General features: G+C 41.6%; 2 protein-coding genes across 11 annotated transcripts in view; one reads left to right on the top strand and one right to left on the bottom strand.

Annotated features, from left to right (window-relative positions):
• The window catches only part of LOC122560091 (P2Y purinoceptor 1), a 43841-nt gene extending 18990 nt beyond the window's left edge, over nt 1–24851 (top strand). For 3 of the 10 annotated variants that reach the window (XM_087994910.1, XM_087994914.1, XM_087994916.1), the window contains 3 exons: nt 14128–14633; nt 15563–15668; nt 24501–24851. The gene's annotated coding sequence lies outside the window, so the exon portion shown is untranslated. The remainder of the gene's footprint in view (nt 1–14127; nt 14634–15562; nt 15669–24500) is intronic. The other 7 variants (XM_087994915.1, XM_043710318.2, XM_087994918.1 and 4 more) reach the window with 4 other exon arrangements.
• On the bottom strand, nt 1556–23747 carry zgpat (zinc finger, CCCH-type with G patch domain). Its single transcript, XM_043710319.2, has 6 exons — nt 23149–23747; nt 10933–11066; nt 10067–10216; nt 7155–7286; nt 5373–5796; nt 1556–2498 (listed from the first exon to the last, which is right to left on the bottom strand). The coding sequence occupies exons 1-6, from the start codon at nt 23691–23693 to the stop codon at nt 2360–2362; spliced, it is 1524 nt and encodes a 507-aa protein (XP_043566254.2). The 5' UTR covers nt 23694–23747; the 3' UTR covers nt 1556–2359.
• Nucleotides 24852–25659: the final 808 nt, after the last annotated feature.

A 25659-nucleotide genomic window follows, 5' to 3' on the forward strand; every position in this document is an offset into this window, starting at 1 on the left:
TATTTTATCAGATATGGGCTTACTGCCTGTTGATGTTCCTTTTGTCCTCAATGCAGCTGCTACCAGGCCCAATTGTGTTCAGGAAAAAAGTTTACATGCAGTGTAGCCCATGGTTTTCAAAGGAATTGCTAGAAGCTACCACCAAAAAGCGAAGCTTGTGAAACAAATATTTACCTGAGTGTAGATTTAAGAGAATATTCCTATTGCTCCCTGTTTCACAGTGATGCTGAACATCTCTGGTGGATTCCATTCTGCCTCCAGTTGATCACAGGCAGCTCTAAGAAACTGGATGAATTCCCACATCAATTAAAAACATTGTTCTGCAATGTTGAGGGTGGCAAATTATGGTCAGCATCTGAATGTTGAGTAGCCTATGCTAATCACATAAAACGCCATCATGACTCAGACCATAGCGATGTGCCCTCCACAGCTTCTCTTTCCCAACCTAATCTCAAACTCCCAGTTTCTCTTATCGACGTTTTACAATAATTAAAAACTTAGTCCTGTAGTATTTAACTTTACTATTTTATTATCGGTGTAGGTGGGGAGGGTAGGCAGTGCAGTGGCGTCAAGAGCTCCTCCCCATTAAGTTAGTCATGTATCCAGGTAAATTTGGATCTTGCAGATTCTCAGAGCATGAGTTTCTTCTTCATATAAGGCACTGCAAGGAGTCCACAGAAAAGTTAGTCTGTCATCATTTGAAAAGAAAAATAAATACATTGCTGTTTAAGTCAAGCAATAGGTAGCAACTCAACGAAAGGATTTTATTAGTTAGATGTTAATAGATATGCTACACGTCAAACATTTTCTGGTGTTAATTCAGATTTGCACGAGAAATTGGTTTTTCTTTTTGTTCACTGGTATGGTGTTGGATTTCCTAAATGCCATGCAAGAGACTTATAAGCAAAACTGAAGTACTTACGATTAAAGGTAATGGCATCTTAAATATGAAATTAGTTCAGAAGAAAGCAAGAATAGTGGAAAATAATTAATGACTTGGAACAGAAGTCATCATTTCAAAATGTACAGATGACTAAATGTGGAAATACAGCTTCCAATTAAAAGGTACAAGCAGATTTCAGCTAAAATGGGCATGAGAAAAATCTGCTTTCTCTACTGTTTTTCTTCCTAAATGTGTTTATTAAATTTTATAACTTTTCATTGACATTTGCCATTGTTGACTAAATATCATAAAAGGTTCCTGAAATCATTTTCCATTTAGTGCTTGAAATCTGTCAGTTAATCTCTAAAACACCAAAACCTGTTCAGTGGAAGACATCTTGAGGCACGAAAAAATGATTATTCATTTATATTACTGCTGCCTCCAGATTTCTAAAATGTGCTCATCAACTTCCTCCTTAAATAAAAAAAACCGGTCCACTCACAACCTAACCATCTACTGCCTGCACATGCACACCTCCATTTTAGTCCCTGAACAATAGCATCAACACACAAATTAAGAGCAGAAGTAGACCACTCAGCCCCCTCAGTCCACTTGGCCATCCAATTAATCATAGCTGATCTGATAACTCCATATCATTACTTTAAAAACCTACCTCATTACTTTAAAAAAAAACATTATTTTCTTCATAGAAAATCCATGTTCAAAATTAACCATGACTTTGTCTCACTCTACCTCTGCAACATCCCTTGTGTCTCACCCTGACTGCTATTAATTTTGGATCTCTCTCTCTACTTTATCATTTGTGGATGACCCTTCCATGTTCTTATTGAGTACTTTATCACACAAAGTCAAAAATTAAATAATATCTATTTTGTAATATCAAACAGCTATAAGTTTCCAGGACAATATAAATATATTACATGTCCACTTGGGAATGAGGCAATGCCTAAAACCTTAAATTACATTTTCAATTAACGTGGTATTTCGCATGTGCAAATGAATTTTCAAAGATATTGACATGGCGGCAGAAACACTGCCACTTCAAAAAGGAAAGTTTTGTATTACAGCCTGTTATTTCCCAAGTACTATCAGAACAATTCAAATCTGGCTTAAGTTCAATAGATGGTTGTTTTAAGTACAGAAGAAAAGGCATTGAAGGCAGCAATGTTATATTGCCAACGGAATAAATTTACAATATCAACTTAAATAATATCAGCTTTTAAAGGGTTACCAAAGCAGTTGTGATCAGGATGTGCTGCAACCTTGTCTAATAACACAAATGATTTTTATCATTAGTCTTAGCGCTGAATTGCAAAACGTTCAAAACGACAAATACAAAATAACACAAACCACAAGAACCATTTTACATTAATTAAAACAGATACACCTTACAGCAAAAAATGCTGTGCACACTGTCCACTTTTAAAATATATCAAAGAACAATGAATTACTAAATCAGAATTTGGTCATTTTCTTGTGTGTGTCTGCTTTCCTTTGTTCTTGTTGGGCCCCTGATTCTTGAGATTTTAGATAGGACAATTGCTTCTTTGCATTAGATAACTTCTCTTCCAGATGGGTGGTTACTGCTTTGTCTCTGTGATTTAAAAAAAAGTAAAGAAAATTGAACCGGATTACCAAGGGATGTTGTGGAGACAATACCCACTGAAATTCCTTAATAATGGAGGTGAATCTTGATCCTTGCTCAGCAAAACACAGAATCTAACTTTACTTGTACACCATTGGACAAATAAGGATTCTACACAATGAATCAAACTCTGACATAGGATTAAATTATCTTCAGTAATTTTAGAAAGGCTTTGTTGAGACTATCTGCAAAGCCCAACAATATGATTCAGCTTTCGATGTGTACTGAGAGATTACCAACATACAAGAAGATGCAACTTGCATTTATTTGCTCTCTTTGGTAGCCAAGTGTAGATTCCCTGTGGATAGCAGGGATTGTGCACCAATAAGAAGCTGGGTTTGTGGGCAAGGTTCCAAAGACAGTTCAAATATTTAGCTCAAAGGCATGTAAACGAGGCAGATCTTGAAGTCACACAGCAAGGAGAACGAGTCTCGAAGGAATCTGTAGATGGCAAGGTGATGATGTTAACTGCTATAAAAGTCAGGGTGGTGAAGGAGAATTGCAGTAAATCCAAATTTAGGAGAACAGGCAGTGAGTGGGTGTGAAAGACTATGAGTAGTATACAGAAATATGGCAGTGAGAATAGGAGGATTTGAGAATCAGTATACTAAGGAATAGAAAACTACCATAGGTTAATGTAGATGGGAATGACATGTTAACAGGCTGAAAAGTGGAATTGAAGGTTTCAAAACAGCTGAGCCCAGGACTGAACAAAGTTGTGGCAAAAGATCTGAATGGCCATCTAAGTCAGGCACAGGTGGGGATGGGCAAGTAACAGATGATTAGAGCAGAAGATTGCAGCCAAATAGAGTCATAGAGATGTTCAGCATGGAAACAGACCCTTCGGTCCTACCCGTCCATGTTGACCAGATATCCTAATCCAATCTAGTCCCACCTGAAAGCACCTGGCCCATATTCCTCCAAACTCTTCCTATTCATATACCCATCCAAATGCCTTTTTAATGTTGCAATTGTACCAGCCTCCACCACTTCCTCTGGCAGCTCATTCCATACATGTACCACCCTCTGTGTAAAAACGTTGCCCCTTATGTCTCTTTTATATCTTTCCCCTCTCACCCTAAACCTATGCCCTCTAGTTCTGGACTCCCCCACACCAGGGAAAAGACTTTGTCTATTTACCCTATGCATGCCCCTCAATTTTGTAAAACTCTATAAGGTCACCCCTCAGCCTCCGACACTCCAGGGAAAACAGCCCCAGCCTGTTCAGCCTCTCCTTATAGCTCAAATCCTCCAACCCTGGCAACATTCTTATAAATCTTTTCTGAACCCTTTCAAGTTTCACAACAGCTTTCCGATGGGAAGAGACCAGAATTGCACGCAATATTCCAACAGTGGCCTAACCAATGTCCTGTACAGCCGCAATATGACCTCCCAACTCCTGTACTCAAGGAAAGCATACCAAACGCGTTCTTCACTATCCTATCTACCTGTGACTCCACTTTCAAGAAACTATGAACCTGCACTCCAAAATCTCTTTGTTTAGCAACACTCCCTAGGACCTCACCATTAAGTATATATGTCCTGCTAAGATTTGCTTTCCCAAAATGCAGCACCTACATTTATCTGAATTAAACTCCATCTACCACTTCTCAGCCTATTGCCCCATCTGATCAAGATCCTGTAGTAATCTGAGGTAACCTTTTTCACTGTCCACCACACCTCCAATTTTGGTGGCATCTGCAAACTTACTAACTATACCTCTTATGCTCGCATCCAAATCATTTATATAAATGACAAAAAGTAGAGGACCCAGCACCGATCCTTGTGGCACTCCACTGGTCACAGGCCTCCAGTCTGAAAAACAACCCTCCATCACCATCCTCTGTCTTCTACCTTTGAGCCAGTTCTATATCCAAATGGCTAGTCCTCCCTATATCCCATGAGGTCTAATCTTGCTAACCAGTCTCCCATTGGGAACCTTGTCGAACACCTTACTGAAGTCCATATAGATCACATCTATTGCTCTGCCCTCATCAATCCTCTGTTACTTATTCAAAAAGCTCAATCAAGTTTGTGAGACATGATTTCCCACACATAAAGCCATGTTGACTATCCTTAATCAGTCCTTGCCTTTCCAAATACATGTATATCCTGTCCTTCAGGATTCCCTCCAACAACTTGCCCACCACCAACGTCAGGCTCACTGGTCTGTAGTTCACTGGCCTGTCCTTACCACTCTTCTTAAACAGTGGTACCACGTTAGCCAACCTCCTGTGACTATTGATGATACAAATATCTCAGCAAGAGGTACAGCAATCACTTCTCTAGCTTTCCACAGAGTTCTCGGGTACACCTGATCAGGTCCTGAGGAGTTATTCACCTTTTGCGTTTCAAGACATCCAGCACTTCCTCCTCTGTAATATGGATATTTTTCAAGGTGTCACCATCTATTTCCCTACATTCTATATCTTCCATATCCTTTTCCACAGTAAATACTGATGCAAAATACTTATTTAGAATTTGAAGTCAGCCAAGAACAAAACAGCAAGGGGGTAATTCTCACTACCTCCTCTTAGGAACTAGCTTACATTTTTAATGGAGAAAAGTTATGAGAGTTCTTACAATGATGAACCATTCTTGTTGGGTTACTATCGAAGTAGCATGTATGAAACTTACTCCCTATGTCACACAGTGAGCAGATGACTATGGAATGGAAATGGAAGGTGGAGTGGAGGTGTAGGTGTACTTTAAATGGGATTTATGGGCAACTATCTACTATTATAAACAATACTGCAACTAATCAAATCAGGCCCACGAACTGAATTAAGCCCAAAACAGTAAACAAAGCTGTACATAAGATACCTTCCAACATTTCTTGCAAGTGCCTCCATAATTCTTGCAATGTCCTTTTCTGTATGTTCAATCTTCTCTGTTATTTGAAAAAGATGGATATTTAGAGCTTTCTTTGTGCCTTTAGTACCCCTATAACGTTCTTTGCTACTTTTTTCTCTCATGGGGAATCCAGTCGGAACTGGTGAACTGCTAGTCTGACCAGTACTTTGAAGTTTGTCATTCAAAAAGTCAAATACAGTCTGACAAGGTTTTCTTTCTTTAACAGTATGGGAGCCTCCTTCGCTTTTCCTCTTGTACTTCTTTTTGTGCAGATGGTTCAGTTTTCCTTCCCGCTTTTTTTGCAGGATTTCAGCACATTGATCGAGGGATTTTCCCGGAGGTAAAACCACTGCTTGTACAGGCTCCACTCGACCATCAGCATTCTTCCCCAAACCTAAAAGAGAGCATGCCCTCCAAATCAGTTCAACATGCACGATATCCATCAGTAACACACAGAGGCAGCAATGTGTACTACCTACAAGATGCTATGCAGCAACCCATCAAGGCTCCTTCAAAAGCCACTTCCAAACCTGAAATCTCTATGGCCTAGAAGGGTAACAGCAGTATATGCAGAGGGACCATCACCTGTAAGTGTTCCTCATGGGCATACACTAGGCTGACTTGGAACAATATCACTGTTCCTTCATTACCATTGTATCAATATCCTGGATCTTAATTCCCAACTGCACTGTGAAAAGCTACGTCATATGGATTCCAGTGGTTCAAAAATGGGTCATCACCAGGTTTTGAAGCGTAATTAGGGACAGGCAAGAATTGCTAATTCACCTACATACCCTCAAAGAAAAAACTTTAAAAATGTTACCAGTTTATGTGCTGCTCCTTTAACAAGGTTACGTTGTCCCTTTTTTTCTCCAAGGCGGGTTGTAAAAGGCAGAGGTTCCTATTTGTCTGGGTTAGACCACTTTGATTATGGCTAACAGATACTCCTAAGGCAACAATCAGGGAAAAGGGCTTTTATGTTTTCGTTAAAACACTTGCACAATGAAAGGGGAGCGGCCAGCTCTTCCAGTTAGGGGATTTTTCTAGTTTGGTTTAGTTTAGCAGTTGTAAAGTGCTGGGGACCCACAGAAACAGTTACACTGAAAGAGGCTTTATGCTGATTCTCTCTTTGACATCTCTCTTTGTGAGAACCTGTGTTTGAATTTACTTTTTTGCCATGAGGTATATTTATGGGGACATTACAGGAAATTGGAGCAGCATCATTAAGTTGCGATTGAGTCTGTTGAGTTTTCAGATAGGTTAAGTTATCCTATATTATGTTCTCTTTTGTTCATGTTTCATTTGATAACCTGTAAATAAATTGTTTTGCTAAAACAGAGTGGTTTGACCAGCTGCATCACTCCTGGAATATTCACTATACACCTGCTTAAAACAACTAGAAAAGTTAGGGTCTGGGCTACCTTCTTGAAAGGTTTTGAGGGGTCTGGCCTGGTCCATAACAAAAGTGATAACTTTTTAATGATAAATATCAATATTTGCTTTTCAAAAAAATTAATGATTTCTTTACTAACAACATCTTCCCCGTTTTCAAAACTAGACCAATATCCAAAAACTGGAGTACAGGAAATAGTAAGATAAATTTGGGACTGTTACACATAATAGAAAATTGCTTAAGTTGTAATCACCAGTGTTCATTTTTTATCTCAACAAAGGTATCAAACACATGGCAGTTCTCAAACAGAAGATCACCATTTGAGAGCAATGCAGTAAGGCAAATTAATGAATTCTTACCTTTTCCAAATTCGTAACCCAGTTTAACCATTAATTTAGATCCTATTCCCCGAGTATGAGCTTCCCAACCAGCAAATGAAGAGCTGCAAGCTGGACTCCAATTTCCCCATGACACAGACTTTTCATCCAAAACTGTGAAATCAAATTGTAAAATAGGAGTGGTTTCATTACAACTTTAAATTATTTTTGTGACCTTAAGATATTTAATCAAGATAACATATATTGATATAAATAGCAATATACCACCAGTAATTCCACAGGAAGAAGTGCATGCAGCAAACAGGAAGTTTGCAACAAAATAGCAGAAGTGAATGAAACCACAGCTGAAGTGATATGTTTACAATAAATCTTGGAGGATTGAAATTTATTTTAAAAAAAACAGTTCTTGAAAATTCTGAAACATGGTATGTGACAATTCACCAAGTGCTACTGCAGATACAATGGGCCAAAAGGCCTCCTTCTGCACGGTGACAATTCTGATTTTCTGCAAAAATGCTGTGAAATACAGGCAAGAAAGGGAAGCAATGGGACTGAAACAGCAAAACAAAAACTAAGATTTTAGACTGAAGAATTATGCAGAGATGGGGCCAGAAGAGGCTCTGGAGAAATTTCAATTCAAATTTTAAAATCAAAATGTTGGAAGACAACATTGTTAATTATTCTTAAAATCTACCATTATGGTTAAATTTAGGATAAATTTTGTTTTGCAAAACGCTTAGTCAAATCTGCAGGGACATTGATTGACACATATAGGTAAAGTGTTTCTTCATGAAAATCAATTTACCAAACATAATTCAGTATTTGGTTGCAATAAATGACAAAATTTAGAAATTTAAATAGTGATGCGAGAGTTAATCTTGCATTCACCGCCTAGACTTCTCCATCTCCTGATGCTGCCTGGCTTGCTCTGTTCTTCCAGCCTTCTGATTGTCTACTTTTGACAGGAATCTGGATGTAAGTTTGCTCACTGAGTGGAAGGTTTGTTTTCAGACATTTTGTCACCATACTAGGTAACATATAAGTGAGCTGTGCGCGGGTGGCACTCTGTCGGATGGCGCTGGTTTCCCATCTTCGGGCCAGTTTTAGTGTGTTGCGCCCATAGGTGTTAGCGAGTTTGGAGAAGATTTGTAGCTCAGGTTAACATTCTGGATGCAGGTTTGCTCGCTGACCTGGTAAGTTTGTTTTCAGACATTTCATCACCATACAAGGTAACATTATCTAACAGAAGGATCTCCTGACATTTATAAAACCTGTTTTTATGCATTATGTAAGATTAGTTTTATCATTCGTTCTTTAAACAGAAATCATAGAATCTGCAGGATTTCACTGAAATTAGTTCTATCAAGAACGGATAAACTCTGCCATATTGTCATTCAGTGAACATGAAAATTGACTCCATTATATATATATGAATATATATATTATAAAAATTAGTTTTCTAGCTCATCTCCTCAGATTTAATTTAGTACATAATTGCAATAGGTTGCATGTCAATACATGTTAACATCAAACCACTAATCAATGAAAATTATTTCTAGTCAAGAGATTCATTCATGACTCCTCCTAATAATTTAAACACAAATAAAATGGTACTGTTAGCAGACCCTTTTCTTATAAGCCGAGTAACTGTAATGGATAGTGGATCAACAGGATCCAAACATTATTACTTTGAAAGTAAGTGGCCAACAAGGTAACTCACAAGCCAGTGTAGCTACTCAGCAATAAATGTGCATTTAGTTGAATACAAAGGGCTTAGTTTGCTCAGCTGCTTGATAAACCTAAATGTACTAATGTAGCAGTCTGCTGCCAGTGTACTTCCTTATACAGTAGCAGAACTTTGTTATAATTATTGATGTTTAAAAAGCTATCTGACTTCCCAATGGCCAACTTAAAGGAAACTCACGAAAAGTTTCAATTCTAAATACTTTTTCTGCAAATAAACTAAAAGAAACATACAGACTAAACATTACTAAGTAGGCAACCATAACTTGAAACTACAGAAAAGATAACCATCTTTAACATGATTACATCAAAGAATATTTTTTCAAAAAATGTTACCAGTTAAGGTCATTATTTGAATAAGTATTTTAAATAACATTTGTTTTATGGAAAAAGTTAATGATTTCTTTACTAACAATGTTTTTCTTGTTCTCTGGACTACGCCTATATGCAAAGACTGGAACTATTAAATTAAATTTGGGACTACTGCACAGAATACAAAAATTGCTTAAGTGATCACCAATGTTAATTTTGTATCTCAGCAAAAGTATCAAACACATTGTACCACTCCCCAAAATCCAATGCCACATTTATACTTCACAACACACTTTCCACAGGACTTTATAGAATATCTGTCACTGTTCGGTTCCGACAGATTCATGTCTCCCTGTTTCAAGAACTGCAACACCCATATCTAAAGTTCCTTTCCCAAAGTCTTAGAAAGACCCAAAATAGATCTTCAGTATCAAGGCTCACTCCAATGATTCCTTCCCACAGCCACGTTGAATCTTTCACAGCCCTTAAATTCTTGCTAGTTCCCTCTCCCTGACCAAAGAACAAGTTTACACCAGTAATCGCTTTGTTAGCTAACAAATTGACTTAACCTGCTACATGGCACAGCTCCCTGTAACATCCTCCATTGCAAAATCCACAAAAGACTAGATTTTCTAAAGAAAACTGAAACCCATTTCACAGGTTTCCTAGCCCAAAGATGTGCACTTCAGGTGGGTTGGCCAAGCTACATTATCCATAGTGTTCAGTGATGTGTTGGTTAGGTGCATTAGCAAGGTTAGAGAATAAGGTAGGGGGAATAGGTCTGGGTGGGTTGCTCTTCAGAGGATTGGTGTGGACTCATTGGGCTGAATGGTCTGTTTGCACACTGTAGGGATTCTATCAAAAACAAAAGTACTTACCTTTTGCATAACCAAGCTCTCCTTCATCCTCAGAGCTAGAGGAGGAAGACTCATCAGCCTGAGGTATTGGCATGATCCCATCTCCCTCCACTACAATCTCCTTTTGAAGCAAGGAATCAAATTTTACTGTAAAATAACCATTGTCAATATCTGAAAGACAGAAACCATTTCCATGATTAAACAAGTTTTTAAGTATGAATTTCTCAAAACCTTCTAAAATTACATGAGTTGCTCATGTTGACTCCTCGCCTCATTCTATCTTTGGGATTTGGATAATCTCTATCGCCACATTTTCATCTCTCACCTAACCTCTGTCTGGCCATTTAAAAAACAAATTGCATACAATAAAGTTGAAGCTTGGAGGTAAAAGTGGGCTGAATAGTAATCTATGTTTTAATATATTTCGCAGCCGAAGGCAAGGCATAATTCACGAAGAGCTGTTGAGTGAAGCTAGAAATGGGGTGATTGTCTCAGGTGAAGGATGTTTTTTGTTGTTGTTGGGGGGGGGGGGGGCTAATCAGCAATTTTCCTCCATGCTGTGGGGCAATCAAAAAAAGGAAGAGGCCTCCAGAGAATAAACATGGACAGTTTGAAAAGACAAAACTTTTAAACAGAAGTGTTTTATTGAAAACTAACTCATTCAAGAAATCTTTACTTTCAATCCAGGAATACTTTCATTATGACTTGTGAAATACAGTAGTTCAATATCAAATCTGCATGGAGGTATAATATATATGTGGGTGTGTGAACATGCATGTATTTTATGGTGAATTGTGTACTAACACAAGCATATTATTTTTTGTTTTCCCAGCAGGTAAATTACATTAGATGAAATCAGTCAGGAAATGTAAATACGTTGTACTTACCTAGGATTTTAGCTGGGTACCAAATCTCATCTTCATATTTCGCTAAACAGGCTGACCCCACCTCAAGTGGACTTAGGTCCAATTCTTCAAATTCACGTAGTTCAGACATAGCTACCACCTCTCCATGGGAGTACCTAGTCAGACACAATTAGTTCCAGCACTGTAAAGTCTCCTCTAAAATCCATATATCTTTCATTATATGTTTTTAGTAAAATTTTACCTCCTCCTTTTCTTTTCCACATGCACCAGCCATGTCTATACCTCATGCAAACAGTTACGTTTCACGTGAGACCACAGGCAGTGAGTGATAGCAGGCCAATCAACCACATGACCTTTCTGGCAGAAGGATGCTAAGGCATATCAGGAAGGGAATCATTAAAACGAGGGAAAGATAATAAATTGAGGTCCCAACTTGGGGCTTTCATTTACCTTGCTGTTTTAAAAAATTCTCAAGGTCAGGTTCGTAGGAGAGTAGTCTGACACAGAACAAACGACCAAGAGGCGAGTCTGCTAGAATATGGGCATTTTATTCCCCGCAGCGTCGCCACAACGGGTCTGGCTTATACTCACTCTACATGTTACCGGAACTGGGAGCCGTCAGTTCTCGTAGAGCGGTTGCCAACAACCCACGCTCGGCGGTTAAACGTAACCCCGGAGCAGACTCACCGAACTGGAGACTTTTCCAGCTGATATACTCTTTTCCAGATATAAACATTCATGTGAACAGCAGAGCAAGGCTAAAAAACACATTCCATTCTGGTTACATACAGATAAGAAGATTCACACGGGGAGGTGTGTAATAAAATTCACACGGGACTAAGCAACACCTCCATTCCGGTTAGATTCACACATGTATTGGGACATAATTTTTAACCGTTTCACCACACTTGCAGACAGAACAGATAGTTCGGAGGCACAGAGGGATATGAAAGGGAACCAATAAACCTAGGAGAGAGAATTATTGGAGGGCCAGCATCAAGGCCATCCCTTTCCTTGCAGACAAACTAGCATGAGACATCTGTCTGTTGCAGCTTTAGGGAAACATGGCATTGAAGAAAAACTGACAACATGGTAAAGTTGTGAAGTTGAGTGGTTGGTGAATAAATGCTTCGCATGTGCATTGCTCAGTTGTCTGGATAGCTGGTTTGTAATGCAGTGATGCCTACAATTTCTGTACTGACTGAGGCCAACATAAAGGTCCTCTCAACCTCACCCCTCGCCTAAAGCAATAATGAAATTCAACCACCACAGATTGTCACTCACTAATGGAAGAGCAGCCCTATGATCCTCTGAGAAAATGGCAACTCTATACCACTGATATTTGAAAAAGGAGAGAGTAACTCCAAGTGAGGTAGGCAAAGGGTCCAAGAGTTGAACAGTAAGAGATTTGGCTTTACAATTGCCCAATAGATTTCAGATTCTTTCAGCTTATCAGGATAAGAGTGGGGTGCTACAGGGTTGATGAGCTAACTGACCATGGGGCATTGATACAGGAAGCTGTTCATGTGGAGTAAGCAAAAAGAATAGTAGTGGTAGAAGGGGACAGTATAGCTTGTGAAATTTACGCTGTTCCCAGCAGCAAAAAGAGAGAGTCCAAAAGGTCATGTTGCCTGCCCAGGGCTATAGTTTGGGGCATCTGCTCAATGCTGAAGAACTTACAGTGGTAGCAGGATGATACAGTCATCATGGTCCATGTAGATGCCAACAATATAGGCAGCACAAGGATGGAATTTCCATATAGTCAGCATAAAGGTTTTACAAAAAAATTTCAATCATGGGTCATGGTTAGTGACCCGGCAATTATTACCCATCCCTCGCTGGCCTTGAGAAGGTGGTGATGATCTGCGTTCTTGAACTGCTATTGTCCTTGGGCTGTAATGTTGGGAAAGAAGCAACTCCAAGATTTTGACCCAGTATAGTTTCATGTCAGGACAGTGTATGGCTTGGAGACAACTTAGAGATGGTAGTATTCCTATACATGAGCTGCCCTTTTAAGTGCAATAGGTCGTGGGTTTAGACAGTGTTATCTCAAGAGCCTGGGCGATGTACTGCAGTGCATTGTCATAGTGCACCAGTGATAAAGGGAGTGAATTCTGATAAGCAGTTGCAGTCACAGCTATCAAGGGAAGTAGAAAGCATTTCAGCACACTCCTGACTTATGTCTTATAGACAGTGAACAGACTTTGTGGAGTCAGACTGAAATTTGCTGCAGCAAAACTTCCACCCTCAGATCTGCCTTTGCAGCCATAGTATTTATATTGCTAATCCAGTTTCTAGGATGTTAGGCTAATAAATGAAGTGGATGGGTTGTCTTATGAGGAAAGGCTGGACAGGCGATGCCTTTAAACAGTGGAGTTCAGAAGAATAAAAGACAACTTGAGTGAAACATTCAAGATCACGCAAGCTTCTGGACGGATGCAGTGGAAGAGGATGATTCCTCTCGTGGAAGAATCTAGAACGAGGAGACACTGTTTAAAATTTCTTTCTATTATTGGTTAGAGTATTGACTACAGGGGTTGGGAGGTCATGTTGCGGCTGTACAGGACATTGGTTAGGCCACTGTTGGAATATTGCGTGCAATTCTGGTCTCCTTCCTATCAGAAAGATGTTGTGAAACTTGAAAGGGTTCAGAAAAGATTTACAAGGATGTTGCCAGGGCTGAAGGATTTGAGGTATAGAGAGAGGCTGAACAGGCTGGGGCTGTTTTCCCTGGAGCGTCGGAGGCTGAGGGGTGACTTTATAGAGGTTTACAAAATTATGAGGGGCATGGATAGGATAAATAGACAAAGTCTTTTCCCTGAGGTGGGGGAGTCTAGAACTAGAGGGTATAGGTTTAGGGTGAGAGGGGAAAGATATAAAAGAGACCTAAGGGGCAACTGTTTCACACAGAGGGTGGTATGTGTATGGAATGAGCTGCCAGAGGAAGCGGTGGAGGCTGGTACAATTGCATCATTTAAGAGGCATTTGGATGGGTATAGGAATAGGAAGGTTTTGGAGGGATATGGGCTGGGTGCTGGCAGGTGGGACTAGATTGGGTTGGGATATCTGGTCGGCATGTATGGGTTGGACCGAAGGGTTTGTTTCCGTGCTGTACATCTCTATGACTCTATTAAGTCGTCACTCATTTAAGACATAGATAGGGAGAATATTTTTCTCACAGAAGGTTGATTGCCTTTCAACTCTCTTTCTCAAAAGTGGCGCAAGAAGTGTATTTCAATATTTTAAGGCAGAGGTAGATGGAAGGCCACTGTTGGAATATTGCGTGCAATATTTTAAGGCAGAGGTGGAAACTAGCCACGAAACGACACGACCAGCTATCCCTAGTAGACACACACGCAGACGACAAGCAACATGAATTTGACTGGGACAACACTACCATTACAGGGCAAGCAAAACAAAGAACAGCCAGGGAATTCCTAGAAGCATGGCACTCATCCACAAACTCCATCAACAAGCACATAGACCTGGACCCAATATACCGGCCACTACAGCGACAGCTGAAACTGACAACCGGAAGCGGCAGGGACAGGCCACTATAAATGCCGGAGGAAACACCACAGAAGCGCTTCACAGGAGGCTCCCAAGCACTGAGGATGTCACCTAGACAGGAGACGAAACGTTTGCAACAAAAACTTCCAGCTCGGCGAACAGAACCACAACAGCATTCTTTGAGGAAGCAGCTAATGATGACAGTTTTGAAGGTAAGGAAAATGTTGCCTTTCTAAAGGAACTTTAATAAGTTAGTTAGTACTGGGTCAAGATAGTTGGATGAAGAAACAAGTACAGCAGAAATTAGTTGATTATGATTGGGGTGAGGGGGTGAAGCTGGAGCAATAAAAGACTAGGGCAAAGGTAAGCATGTTTTTAGGAAAGGGTAGGAAGCAACAGCTGACACAGCCACAAACACTGAGGTAATATTACTGATAACTCAAATGTATGGTTTCAGTTTTGTCTTTCATCTTGAAAGGATATCTAGAAGATTGTGTTTCAAGTGACTTTCTCTCGCTGCTGACTTGTATGCTAATACGTTGTTCACATATACGCATCACAGGATCAGAAGCAGGCCAATTTCCCTCATTTCGAGTTTTACTCTTGAGCATTACTCTGATTTTTGAGGTCTATTTTCAGATTCTTACTACCTTTTATTAGAAAATGCAGGCATGTAGTATCATTGCTTTCTATGTTTGTGTTGAATTATGAAGCATTTACAGTCGCACAGTATCGAAACAGACCCTTCTGTCCAACAAGTCCACGCCGACCATAATCCCAAATTAAACTAGCCCCAACTACCTATGTTTGGCCCATATCCCTGCAAACCTTTCTTATTCATGGACTTATGCAAATGTCTTTTCAAAATTGTAACTATATCTGCATCCACCACTTTCCCACACAAAAAAACTGTGAAAAAAAGTTGCCCTTCTTCTCTTTCCATCTTAAAAATATGCCCCCTAGTTCTGAAATCTTCCACCCTGGAGAAAAGACACCTGCCGTTCACCTTAACTGTACCTCAGCACATTATAAACCTCAACCTCCTACACTTCAGTAAAAACAATTCCAGCCTATTTTTAGAACTCAAACCTGCCAATCCCAGCAACATTCTGGTAAATCTTTTCTATCCTTCCTACAACAGGGAGATCAGATCTGAACACGGTACTCCAGAAGAAGCCTCACCAACATCCTGTACAACCTCAACATGATGTCCCAACTCCTGTACTCAAAAGATCCGAGCAATGAAGGCAAGCATGCTAAACACCTTAACCACTCCATTTTCACATGACACAAAGTTCAAAGAATAATGTATCTGAACTTCAAGGTCACACTGCTCTACAACACCACCCACAGCCCAAATTTTAAATTGCTAAAGTCCTACCTCTACTTGTTTTACCAAAATGCAATACTTGCACTTATCCAAATTAAACTCCACCTGCCATTCACCATCTTTAAAATTAAATTGGAAAAGATGGAGACCTCACAGTCATATCTTGCCAATCTGTTGAAAAATAAATGAATTTACATATACACTCTTTTTTTTCTGGCTAGCCAGTCTTCTATCTTTGCAAATAAATCACTCCATACACAATGAGTGCCTACTTTCAACAACAACTTTTCCAAGCCACTTTGTCAAATGTCTTCTGGAAATCCAAGTATAGTACATCAAAGGGCTCCCCTTTATCAAAATTTTTTTTCTTTATTCATTCACGGAATGAGAGTATCGCTGGCTAGGCAGCATTTAGTGCTCATCCCTAATTGCCCAGAGGGCAGTTGAGAGTCAACCAGATTTCTTTCCCTAAAGGACATTACTAAACCAGATAGCTTTTTCCCAATAATTGGCAATGGATATATATAGCAGTCATTAAGTTCTTATTCCAGATATTTATTGAATTCAAATTCCACCATCTGCCATGCCGGGATTTGAACAATGTTCCCTAGAACTTTATCTAACCGTCTTGAGTAACAGTCCAGCGATAATACTACTCGGCCATCAATTCCCTGTGATGACTCTTCAGAGGCTGTCCTGTGAATCCATTCTCTCCATTCCCAACCCCCAACCCAGTGACTGACACCTCACTCATTGAGTGAGTGGACTCTCACAGAATTAGAAAAATCCATTAATATTTCCAGTGTTATCAATTTTCCATTAAACGTAAAGCCACAACAAACAAAGAAAGCATTAATTTTATACAGTTAAAAACCACACAACTCCAGACTACAGTCCAACAGGTTTATTTGGAAGCACTCACACACATACACTCATACTACCTCCCACCCTCCTCTGCATGCTTTGCATGCATACACCCACATGTATAAGTTTGTGGGGTGAATTTGTACTTGCAGAATGATGTTGTATTTTGCTCAAAAATTTAATAAATCCATGTAAGATTCTGTAAGCCCCTTTTTTAGATTAGAATAAGTCTGAATACTGGGGCACAGGCAACCTCACACAGGGCACCTCACACCTTCAATGCAACATCTGGGCTAACATGGCACCTACTGTTAAAGTTCAATTTAGAATGTAACTTACATATGAAAGAACTGAAACCAATTCGCCCATTCTAAAGATGAGAGTTAACAAACAATCCAGGTCTTTTTCAATATATAATTTCAGCTACATCACACTGTAAACATTTGCTATAAATTCTGTGTCTTACGATCTTATACTCCACAACCACCTGATGAAGGAGCAGCGCTCCGAAAGCTAGGGCTTCCAAATAAACCTGGTGTTGTGTGATTTTTAACTTTGTACACCCCATTCCAACACCAACACCTCCTAATCATTAATTTTATCGACACGGTATTTAAATTGCACAATGACAAAAGTCAGCGATGTTTCTTTCATCAAAATAACTGACATACTTCTATACACAAGAAGCTTTCACCCTAAATACATCCTCCAGAATAGTGAAATTACAGCTAATACGTATTCATTGCATATTCAAAGCTGGAATATTTCAACCAGGCAGTGACTAACCCAACTTACTTCACCTCAGTGTTAAGTTTAACAACCAAGAGTTTGTGAATGACACTAAGATGAGTGGTAGAACAAAATCAGCAGAGGACTATGAAAGTTTGCAGAGGGACACAGATAGTTTAAGTGAGTGGGTTAAGGCCTGGCAGATGGAGTACAGTGTTAATAAATGTGAAGTTATCCATTTTGGTAGGAATAACAGTAAAAAGGATTAATACTTGAATGGTAAAAAATTGCAGCATGCTGCTGTGCAAATGCAGCTGGCTGTCCTTGTGCATGAATCACAGAAGATTGGTCTGCAGGTATAACAGGTAATTAAGAAGGCAAATGGAATTTTGTCCTTCATTGCTAAAGGGATTGAGTTTTTAAAAGTAGGGTGTTGATGAGGCCACACAGAGTCATAGAGATGTACAGCACGGAAACAGACCTTTTAGTCCAACTCATCCATACCGACCAGATATCCTAAACTAATCTAGTCCCATTTGCCAGCACTTGGCCCATATCCATCTAAACCCTCCCTATTCATATACCCATCCAGATACCTTTTAAATGCTGTAATTGTACCAGCCTCCACCACTTCCTCTAGCAGTTCATTCCATACATGCACCATCCTCTGTGTGAAAAGATTGCCCTTTAGGTCCCTTTTATATCTTTCCCCTCTCACCCTAAACCTATGCCTTCTAGTTCTGGACTGCCCCTACTTGAGAACGAATGTACAGGACTAGAGGGAGTGCAGAGGAGGTTCACTAGATTGATTCAGAAGTTGCGGGGGTTGGCTTATGAGAAGAGGCTGAGTAGACTGTGATTATATTCCTTGGAATTTAGAAGAATGTGGGGGGATCATATAGAAACATTTAAAGTTATGATGGGAATAGATAAGATACAAGTAGAGAGGATGTTTCCACTGATAGGTAAAACTGGGACAAGAGGGCATAGCCTCAAAATTAGGGGGAGCAGATTTAGGACTGAATTGAGAAGGAACTTCTTCACCCAGAGGGTTGTGAATCTGTGGAATTCCCTGCCAAGTGAAGTAGTTGAGGCTTACTCGGTAAATGTTTTAAAAGCTAAAAATAGATCATTTTTTTGAACAGCAAAGGAATTAAGGGTTATGGTGAGAGGGCGGATAAGTGGAGCTGTGGCCACAAAAGATCAGCCATGAGCTTACTGAATGGTGGAGCAGGCTCGAAGGGCCAATGGCCTACTCCTAGCTCTTATGTTCATCACAATAATATCTGCTGCAATTTTTGCAAAAATCTCCTGAACATATGCAGCACTGAACAAGGGAATTCCAAATTCGTTTGCAAGTATTTTATTATCTTGTGATTTTCCCAGTTAGCAGCCTGCTCTCTTCGCAACACCAGTTCCTCCCTGCCACTCCCACCTCCCTTGTTGCCCCTTCAGATGCCTCTGGTCTCTGACTGCCCTCAGAACCTCCTTTTCCCACCTAAATCCATGTCCCCATCTTCCCACCTACTCAGTCCCTTTGCATAGCCCTAAACCCCTTCGACCTCCAATCCATTTGCAAACCTTCCCCCCGCCTCTTTGTAGACTATGCTATCCCTTGTCTCCCCCACCCCTTTGCAGCTTTCTCACTGCTGTACTATTGATAGAAGTGAGCCGAACAATAGCATGCATAAGAGAGCTAGCCTCTGATTAGAGACACTCCTTACGATCTATATACAAGAGCAACTTTTCACTGATCAGCCACCCTATTATATTTTCTTGTGATTAGGGAAAATGCATTCACCCACTGCCACTATATATTTTAAACATTGATTTGACTCATCAAGCCTGTTCCACCATTCAATCAAATCACGGCTGACCATCTACCTCAATACTATTTTGCCACACAATCCACATATCCCTTGATGTATTTTAGATCTAGAAATATTTCTGTCTTTAATATGATCAATGACTGACCCTCCACAGCTCTCTGAAAAAAATAATTCACCAAGTGAAAAACTTCATCCTCATCTTAGTCCCAAATGGACAACCTCCTATTTTGAGACTGTTCCTTTGTTATAGATACACCTTCCTGCATCAACTGTGATAAGTCTTGTAAATATTTTATATGCTTCAATATGATCAAATCTCATTCTTCTGAACTCTAAAATATAGGTCCAGTCCCCTCAAGCTGTCCTCCTAAGACAATGGGCGGCACGGTGGCTCAGTGGTTAACACTGCTGCCTCACAGCACCAGGTCCCGGTTCGATTCCAGCACATTGTCGCCGTGTCTGCGTGGGTTTCTTCCGGGTACTCTGGTTTCCTCCCACATTCCAAAAGTGAATTGGCCATGTTAAACTGCCCATAGTTTTTAGGTACATTAGTCAGAAGTGGGGGGGGGGTTGCTCTTCGGAGGGTCGGTGTGGACTTGTTGGGCTGAAGGGCCTGTTTCCATATGGTCAGGAATCTAACCTAATCTAAATTCTTCCCACTAAGGAGTAAGTCTGATGAATATTTGCTTTATATACCACAATGGCAAGTGTATCATCCCTGAGGAAATGAAACAAAGCTACACACAATATGCAAGGTGCAGTCTCACCAAGGCTCTATATAATTGTAGCATGACTCCTGCAAAATCCTGTTGCAACAAAACTAACATACCATTAGCCTTCCCAACTGCCTGCTGACTCTGTACATTACCTTCAGTGATATACAAACAAGGTTACCCAGATCTATTTTAATATCAACGTTTCTCATTTTCACCACATAATACTTTGCCTTTCTAATTTTCCTACTAAAATGAATAGCTTCACACTTTCCACATGATATTCCAAGTACCATTCATTTTCAGCCGGTCTAAATATCCTTGAAGCCTCTGTGCAGCATCCTCACAACTCACATTACCACCTAGTTTGGTGTCATGAATAAACTTGGAAATATTAAATTCGGTCCTCATGCCCAATATATATAGCTGGGAGCTGAAAATGTGTTGCTGGAAAAGCGCAGCAGGTCAGGCAGCATCCAAGGAACAGGAGAATCGACGTTTCGGGCATAAGCCTTTCTTCAGGAATGAAGCAGGCTAAGATAAAAGGTAGGAGGAGGGTCTTGGGGGAGGGGTGTTGGAAATGCGATAGGTAGAGGGAGGTCAAGTTGAGGGTGATAGGCCGGAGTGGGGTGGGTGGAGAGGTCAGGAAGAAGATTGCAGGTTAGGAAGGCGGTGCTGAGCTCGAGGGATTTGACTGAGACAAGGTGGGGGGAGGGGAAATGAGGAAACTGGAGAAATCTGAGTTCATCCCTTGTGGTTGGAGGGTTCCCAGGCAGAAGATGAGGCGCTCTTCCTCCAACCGTTGTGTTGCCATGGTCTGGCGATGGAGGAGTCCAAGGACCTGCATGTCCTTGGTGGAGTGGGAGGGGGAGTTAAAGTGTTAGGCTACGGGGTGTTGGATTGGTTGGTTCGGGTGTCCCAGAGGTGCTCTCTGAAACGTTCCGCAAGTAGACGGCCTGTCTCCCCAATATAGAGGAGGCCACATCGGGTGCAGCGGATGCAATAGATGATGTGTGTGGAGGTGCAGGTGAATTTGTGGCGGATATGGAAGTGTCCCTTGGGGCCTTGGAGGGAAGTAAGGGGGGAGGTGTGGGCGCAAGTTTTGCATTTCTTGCGGTTGCAGGAGAAGGTGCCGGGAGTGGAGGTTGGGTTGGTGGGGGGTGTGAACCTGACGAGGGAGTCACGGAGGGAGTGGTCTTTTCGGAATGCTGATAGGGGAGGGGAGGGAAATATATCCCTGGTGATGGGGTCCGTTTGGAGGTGGCGGAAATGACGGCGGATGATACGTTGTACATGGAGGTTGATGGGGTGGTAGGTGAGGACCAGTGGGGTTCTGTCCTGGTGGCGGTTGGAGGGGCGGGGTCTGAGGGCGGAGGAGCGGGAAATGGAAGAGATGTGGTGAAGGGCATCGTCGACTATGTCTGGTGGGAAATTGCGGTCCTTGAAGAAGGAGGTAATCTGGGTTGTACGGTTTTGGAACTGGTCCTCCTGGGAGCAGATGTGGGGGAGACGAAGGAATTGGGAATATGGGATGGCGTTCTTACAGGGGGCAGGGTGGGAGGAGGTGTAGTCTCGGTAGCTGTGGGAGTCAGTCGGTTTATAGTAAATGTCCGTGTCGATTCGGTCACCCGAGATAGAAGTGGAAAGGTCTAAGAAGGGGAGGGAGGAGTCTGAGACGGTCCAGGTGAATTTGAGGTCAGGGTGGAAGGTGTTGGTAAAGTGGATGAACTGTTGAACCTCCTCATGGGAGCATGAGGCAGCGCCGATACAGTCATCAATGTAGCGGAGGAAAAGGTGGGGGGTGGTGCCAGTGGAGCTGCGGAAGATGGACTGTTCCACATATCCTACGAAGAGGCAGGCATAGCTGGGACCCATGCGGGTGCCCATGGCTACTCCTTTGGTTTGGAGGAAGTGGGAGGATTGGAAAGAGAAGTTGTTCAGGGTGAGGACCAGTTCAGTCAGTCGAAGGAGGGTGTCAGTAGAAGGGTACTGGTTAGTACGGCGGGAAAGGAAGAAGCGGAGGGCTTTAAGTCCTTCGTGATGGGGGATGGAGGTGTACAGGGACTGGATGTCCATGGTGAAGATAAGGCGTTGGGGATCGGGGAAGCGAAAATCATGGAGGAGGTGGAGGGCGTGGGTGGTGTCCCGAACGTAGGTGGGGAGTTCTTGGACTAAGGGGGACAGGACCATGTCGAGGTATGCAGAGATGAGTTCGGTGGGGCAGGAGCAGGCTGAGACAATGGGTCGGCCGGGGCAGTCAGGTTTGCGAATTTTGGGCAGGAGGTAGAAACGGGCGGTGCAGGGTTGTGGGACTATGAGGTTGGAGGCGGTGGATGGGAGATCCCCTGAGGTGATGAGTTTCTGGATGGTCTGGGAGATGATGGTTTGGTGGTGGGAGGCGGGGTCACGGTCAAGGGGGTAGTAGGAGGAGGTGTCCGCTAGCTGGCGTTTAGCCTCAGCGGTGTAAAGGTCGGTGCGCCAAACTACTACGGCGCCTCCCTTGTCTGCTGATTTGATGGTGAGGTTGGGGTTGGAGCGGAGGGAATGGAGGGCTGCACATTCAGAGGGTGAGGTTGGAGTGGGTGAGAGGGGTCCAAGCACTAATCCTTGCAGCACCCTTCTAGTCACAGCCTATGAACCTGCCGAGAATGAGAATGATTATTTCCATAATTTATTTTGAATTTGTGGCCACTCTTTACAAAACTGAGACTATTTTATGTTTAAATAGATATACAACTGTAAAATGCACAGTTCTGCGGCCTTTGAGGTAGATCAACCTTCAAATTTTCAGCACAATAACATTTGGCCAACTTGCCTATGGTGCTCCATACGAGCATAACCTCATCCTTCTTCATGGCATTACCTCATATTCATTGCACTAGCCTTTTTTAAGTAACATCTCCTCAACACCATGTGTCTCAATTACTCCTGTAGAGGGTAAACATATCACGAACTCTAAAATTAAACCTTAGATGTTGAAAATCTGAAATGAAAACAGAAATTGCTGGAGAAACTCAGCAGGTCTGGTAACATCTGAAGAGAGAGAGAGAGCAGAGTTAACGTTTGGAAGGGTCACTGGATTCAAAACGTTAACTCTGTTTTTCCTCCATAGATGCTGGCAGATCTGCCGGGTTTCTCCAGCGTCTTGGTAATGTGCTCCTGAATGTTTTTGTGGGCTGTACCAGCGATTATGACTGACCCTAACTTTGAACTCCCCCCAATGATGTTTTTCCATGTGTTGAGCCTTCCCTTCCTGAGTTACCTGCATGAGTCCAGGAAGCGGCAGGTCCCACTCAGGTAGAAGGGGCAGGGTTTCATGGCTCTCTGGGTCGGGTGGATCCACAGGACACGGACTGTGGGCTCGGGCGGCTGGTCAGCCTCCATACCCACCACCATGGCGTTGTGATACTGCACAGGGCCCCAGGCAGGGCGGTAAGGAGCCCGCACCTTGGCGCCGCTCATCTCCCCAGCCTCAGCCTCGGCCTCGGCCTCATCGCCGCTCCCCGGCTCCCGGCTCCCCTCGGCCTCGCCCAGGGCCGCCTGGAAAGCGGCGTATTCGGCGTCGAGCCCCGGCTGGGCCTCGGGCTCCGGCGACGAGGCGCCTCGCTGTAGCTGCTCCAGGAGCTGGCTCTTGCGGACCGATAGGAGGCTGGACTCGGTCAGGGCGACCAACTGCTGCAGGTCGGCCTGGAGCTGGAGCAGGTCGGCCTGAGCATCGGCTTGGGCCCCGGATCCCAGCGCCGCCTCCACCTGCTGCAGCTGGGCCTTGTACACCTCGATGGCCGCCTCCAGGCTCGCCTCGTCCATGGCCAGCGCTACGGAGCCACACTGACAGCGATCACAATTGTTCAGCTCCCGCCGCCATCCCTCAACAGGGACAATAACTCCGGAAGGAAAAGGCAGCGAGCAACCTCTGACCTGTGGCTGAACTCACACTGGGGAAAAATGTTCAAAAATCACACAACACCAGGTCATAGTCCAATAGGTTTATTTGGAAGCACTAGCTTTCTGAGCGGTGCTCCTTTATCAGGTGGTTGTGGAGCAGGACCATAAGACACAGAATTTATAACAAAAGGTCACATTGCCATGCACCTGGAGAAATAGTTCAGCTTTCAATTAGGAGCAGGGAGAACATCACAATAAAGCCCACTCTCTTACATTTCCAAAATTTAGGGTGTAGGTTTGCTCGCTGAGCTGTAGGTTTGATACCCAGAAATTTCATTACCTGGGTAGGTAACATCATCAGTGGCGACCTCCAAGTGAAGCTTCACTTGGAGGTCGCCACTGATGATGTTACCTAACCAGGTAATGAAACGTCTGGGTATCAACCTACAGCTCAGCGAGTAAACCTCAACCTGAGCTACAAACCTTGCAAAAATTTCCAAAATGTTGCACTTCTACTTTCCATGGTTTATTTTCGTTTCTATCCAAAATTTTTGGTATCATCTACCTTTTTTTCTAAATTTCTGCCCATCTTCTGTTTTAATTCCATTCCATGCCCTGTCGTCACCCTCTAATTCCACGTATTTCATTAAATAAAGTTTGTTTAAATAGCATCTTTTCTGTTTCAAGACACCCTAAATATTAATCACTGACTACTTTCTTCAAATACAGTCACATGCATTCAAGGCAACAACATAGCAAGATACTGCAAACAGCCAGGAGTTGAAAGATGCATGATCCAAACGAAAAACAGAAAGAAAAATGTGGAACATTCATGGAAGGAACAAATAAGCTGATGATTTGGAAATTAATGTTGCAGCAATACTGACTAATTAATCTGTTTACAAGAGTATATGTTTTTATAAAGTGAACAAAAATTGTTTGATCAAGAAATAAATGTTCAGCTGGGGTAACATAAAGGACTTCTGTCCTTTAAATAGATAAGCAAATTAAATAATTCTTTTCACTTTTGCCAGCTTTCTATTTACAAAATTAAAAATAAATTATCAATTGTCATTGTGAGGTGGGATTTTTCATGTTTTTTTCTGGATTTTAAGTCGAATATCATAACCACATTATCTCTTTTATTTATTTTCTTTATTATTGAAAACTTGTCTAAATTATTGTAATACAATTTCTTTCTCAGATGAGATTTTAAACCACACTTGTATTCTCAGGTGGTGTCAATGATCTCTGGTGGTCACTGTTCAAAGACACAAAGGTTCTCCTGTTGCCCTGACAAACATTCAAGCCTTGCACAACCACCATAAATTCACTCATTCATTCGTTTGCTGCTATGGGATCTTAGTGTATACAAGTTGTCTGTTGTACTTGCCTTTCAAATAATTAAAATCTTCAAAAATCAACAATTGGCTATGAAGCACTTTGGAATGTTCTGAATACATTGTTAAACCGAATCCAGAGAGATGAATAAATTCCTCACTTCTCAATCTGGAAGTTTCATTAGTTTGAATTTTAATTTTTTTTTCAATTCAGCATATGCTTGAAAGTATATAAAAGCTACATGAAAACTTAAGCCTGATAGATTTCTTGAATCAACAAAATTTACTTGAGTTTATAATAAAACTAATTTAAAAAGTAAAATATACACATGCACATGCTGTAGCATCCAGAACACAAGTTAAAAAGATGATAGAGATGAAGTTGTAAAGAAGTTTAAATCCATGAAATGTGTTCCAAGGTTCGTCTGGCAGTCTTGCTGTTCTAATGGTATTACAGCTGATGTAAACTGATTGTTCTTCTAAAGCTAGTCTCCTTTCAAATGCATTATTTTCCAGAGTCAGTGCCATGGCATTTTGAAGTTTCTTTT

Source organism: Chiloscyllium plagiosum, unplaced genomic scaffold, assembly GCF_037043375.1.
Source record: "Chiloscyllium plagiosum isolate Xiang-an unplaced genomic scaffold, Cpla_swu_hap1 HiC_scaffold_15, whole genome shotgun sequence".
Taxonomy (NCBI): Eukaryota; Metazoa; Chordata; class Chondrichthyes; order Orectolobiformes; family Hemiscylliidae; genus Chiloscyllium; species Chiloscyllium plagiosum.